Source organism: Leishmania donovani, chromosome 26 (genome assembly GCF_000227135.1).
Source record: "Leishmania donovani BPK282A1 complete genome, chromosome 26".
Classification (NCBI taxonomy): Eukaryota; Euglenozoa; class Kinetoplastea; order Trypanosomatida; family Trypanosomatidae; genus Leishmania; species Leishmania donovani.
In genome coordinates, this window is record NC_018253.1 from 500,717 (window position 1) to 504,625 (window position 3,909).

At 60.6% G+C, this 3,909-nt stretch overlaps 1 protein-coding gene across 1 annotated transcript; it reads left to right on the plus strand.

Annotated features, from left to right (window-relative positions):
* Nucleotides 1-288: 288 nt before the first annotated feature.
* LDBPK_261420 (hypothetical protein, conserved) lies at nucleotides 289-2,637 on the plus strand (the record flags this gene model as incomplete). Its single annotated transcript, XM_003861681.1, has 1 exon — nucleotides 289-2,637. One exon carries the CDS (start codon nucleotides 289-291, stop codon nucleotides 2,635-2,637), a length of 2,349 nt encoding a protein of 782 aa, XP_003861729.1.
* Between the last annotated feature and the right edge of the window lie 1,272 nt (nucleotides 2,638-3,909).

Here is a 3,909-nt window from a genome sequence, read left to right on the forward strand (position 1 = left end):
ACCAGCAGCGCCGCACGCCTGACGGTGAGGGCAGGGCGGGCAGGGAAGGGGAAGGCGTAAGCGCGTACGTGCCCGAGGCGCAAGCAAAACGGAACCGGGTCAAGAAAGCGAGCGGCCCGCGCACACAGTAGAGCACACGCAGGACACGTACGCACATACAGAGGGAGCGAAGAAGACGGGATCGATAGATTTCCTCAGTTCTGCCGCCCCCTTACCGATCTTCTTTTTGTTTTGAGGAGAGGGGACTTCTGCTTCTGCTTCCTCCTCTCCACATCTGCTGGCTTCACCATGGGCAGTGCCTGTTCCTATGGCGAGGATGCAAGGCATCATCGCGAGAACCGCAAGAATCGGATCAACCCCACCGAAACCTACGACAAGTGGCAGCAGAAGATGCTGCTCGACATCGGCGCCGACCCGCTTGCCGTCATCCGAGATTTTCCACGCATGACGGTGTTTGTGCACACGATGACGTGCTGCAACTTCGTGCCTGATTGCTACAGCCCAATCAGTGATAGCGAGGCTGCGGCGTCGAGCGAGAAGCCGCACCAACAGGAGCAGACACGCCGGAAGTCTCCTTTTAACCCGCTTGCCCCTCGGAGCAGAAGCCAGACACATTATTGTGTAGATACCGATGCCGCTGGTGCCGCGGATACTGAAGGAGAGTCAAAGCAGCAGCAGCGCCGCCGCAGGCGTATGGAGAAGGCCAGCGGCCCAGCGCTGCGCGTGGATGCATCCGCCGGCGCTTGTGCCAACGCTGACGCCGGTGGCTCATGGAGCTCACCGACGGCGTCGCCATTACTGGCGCCTCACCCCCCTCCCAACGTGATGGCTCGCGGCGGTGCAGGGGCTCAGCGTTCTGGCCTTCAAGAGCCGTCCTGCGACGACGACGCTTTCGCCGCTCGCATGCAGCGTGTGCGAGAGGCAGTGCTGCTATTGTCGGAGCTGTGCAACGAGCGCGCGACGTTCGGCGCCTCCTTCGAGAGCGCATGGGACCGCCTTGTCGTGCACGGCAGCGTTGGTGGCCGCGCCAACAACCTGGACAGCAACGCGGCCGGCGAGTCCGCCCCCGGGGCGACGCAAGATGGCCGCCCGCCGCCCTCTTCCAAAAAGTTTCGGAATCAGCCCATCACGCTTGACGTGCATCAAGTCCTGTTAAATGCCTGTTTGGACAGCGGCATGCTGATGCTTTTGGACGACGCCAACTCGGCTGCGGCTCTCGCGCCCCCACCGCACGGCGCCGCCCAGGAAAGGATTATCGGGAGCGTGCTGGCGCCTTTGTCGTTGCAGTCTGGTGCACCAACTGGGCTGGTGAATCGCCCCTCGCCGCCAGACACATCGAGTGCATCTGGGCTGCAGTTGCATCGAGCAAGCACGGCAACTGGGCTCACTGCTGGCGGAGCAACTGGATCAAAGTGCGGCACTGTCAACAGCGACAGCCAGCAGCAGCGGAACCGAGAGTCTGCTGCCGCCAGCACGTCCAGCGTCCCCGCATCAATGGCGCGTGCCGCTCGAATCTCCCCCCAGACCACCGCCGCCCTCATTGCGACGCCGAGCCGCTACGTCGTGCGCAGCGCCACCTTCCATCTCATGCAGTTCGCTACACAAGGGGTAATGTTCTTCCCGGTGCAGCGGCTTAAGCACGTTCTGTGGATGCCGTGGTCCTCGCACATGCAAGACAGGGCATGGACGATCCACTTCCACGTAAAGGATGCGACACCGGAGGACTTGATTGCGCGCAGGCAGCACCACCTCAGGACGCTGTTCAACACCTCAACGTCCGCTCTGTTGCCGAGCGCAGACTCGGCGGCGGTGTTGGCGGTGGCAGGGGCGGATGGTCACCGAGACTCACTTTCGACGGCTCTGCCATCAACGGCTGTCACCACCGACGCGGACGGGTGGAAACTGCCTGCTATTTCCGGCGCCGATGCGAGCGCGGGCGGATGGCACAACACCTGTGGAGCAGGCGTCAATGAAGGCGTGCACAAGTGCAAGATCATTGTGATCCACCACTTTCAGACGGGACGGCACTACGTCGAGGACAGCGAGCGCAAGACGACACCGGTGTATGAGCTGGACTGGGCGTGCAGCATTCGGGTCGACCAAGACACCCTACTGAAGGCGTTTTCGCCGTACCAGGGGTACGCCGTCGCTGCGAAGGATGCGGCAGCGGCTTCGCCGTCGGTCCCTCTTTTGCCGTCGCGCAATCCGTCTTTGCTGCAGGAGATGACGATTGAGGCTGCCTCTTTGGTCTCGCATCCGCGCCAGCACCTGTGCGACGACGATGATCACGAGACTGTCACCGTGGACGCGTCGCCGTCAGTCACGACATCAGACAACGTCTCTGAAACTGCGTTCCCACGCAGGCCGGTGGTGGTGCCAGACGCTACGCTTCACCCAGAGCTGATCGCCTTGGACGTGGGCGTGCTCACGACACAGCAGCCGCAGCTGCTGCAGCGCGAGGTGTTGCGTGCCTCTGTAGAGGTTGTCGCCGCCCGGATGGCGAAGCCGCCTCTCACGTTCTGCATGGTCTCCTCCACGTGGCGCAAGCGCAAGGAGGAGCTTGACTACATGCTGAAGCAGCAGTACAACGTGCAACTAATGCAGGTGAATGAGCTGCCCAAGAAGCTGCCGTATTAGCCCTGACAGCTGCTCTTTGCATGCCTGCTGCCGTCCTTGAGTAGGGAAAGAGGAGGCAGTCGGCCACCTATACGAACACGTTCATACAACCCCCCCCCTCCACCCACCCCTCCCTCCCATACCCTCCTCATTCCTCTCTCTCGTTGTTCCTTTTCATACATATGTATATGTGTAAGCATGTGTCCGTGCCTTTGCGCCTGTGCGTGCGTACAGATATTCCTCCCTGCGAGAAGGATGGTGTCGAGGGGCGGCCCCGGCTCACAAACATGTATACATATATACATATATATATATATATGTGTGTGTATAGGAAATCAGAAAAAAGAAAAATGCGAATGACTGTCGCTTGCTTTTCATCGCCTGATCACTGTGACAGTCGACTCACGCAACTGAAGACGACGCCGATATCCCCACCACCCTTCGTTATCCATATCTCACAGCAGGCGCGGGTCTGTGTGGGTATTAGCATCTTCCTCTCTCCTCTTCCCTTTCCCCCCACCCTCACCGTCTTCGTCATCTTTCGGTGTGTGTGTGTGTGTGTGTGTGTGTGCTCTCTCCTATCTTCCTCGCCTAGTTGTTTGTCATCGTCGCCACCGTGGCCCCTCTGTCCGCGCGAACCCTCCCTTTGACTTCATTGGCGCTTGCTTCTCTGATGTGTTCTGCTCCTTGTAGATTTGATCATGTTACTCTGCCCTGTTCTTCGTTTCTGCGGTTCTCCACCTCGGCGTCTTCTTTTTGCGTCGTCGTCGTCGATGGATGTGCAACGCGTGTGTCTGTGTGCAGCTGCGTAGGCGAACTTGCGTGTGTCATCAATGGTCTCTCTCTCTTCCTTTCACTTCGTTTTCTCTCTCGGCTCGACTTTTTGCCCTCACTGACGGGAGGGCGGACACACCTCTCTCACTGCGTGATATCGCAGGGTTCAGTGCTCCCACTGTGGGCGGGGAAGCCGAGCAGCCTCCTCCCCCCTCCCTCCCTATCCCAGCCACTGCCGAACCACCCCCTGGTGGTGACAGGGCCAGGGTGCCTAAGACGTGGGGAGGTCAGTGCGATGCAGTGGCACAGATGCCGGCGGCCAATCCCTGGACGGCGTGGCGCCGGTGCGACCCGCGACCGTGAGCATGCTTGCGCCATCCATGCGATGGGCAAGGCGTCAGCGTGATTCCAACGCGTCTCGCTCGGCCCTCGCACTGCCTGCTGCTGGGGAGGCTGAGTGCCACCCTGCGAGGCGGGTGGGTGGGTAGAGTTTGGGTCAGGGGCCGTGCACAGATGACT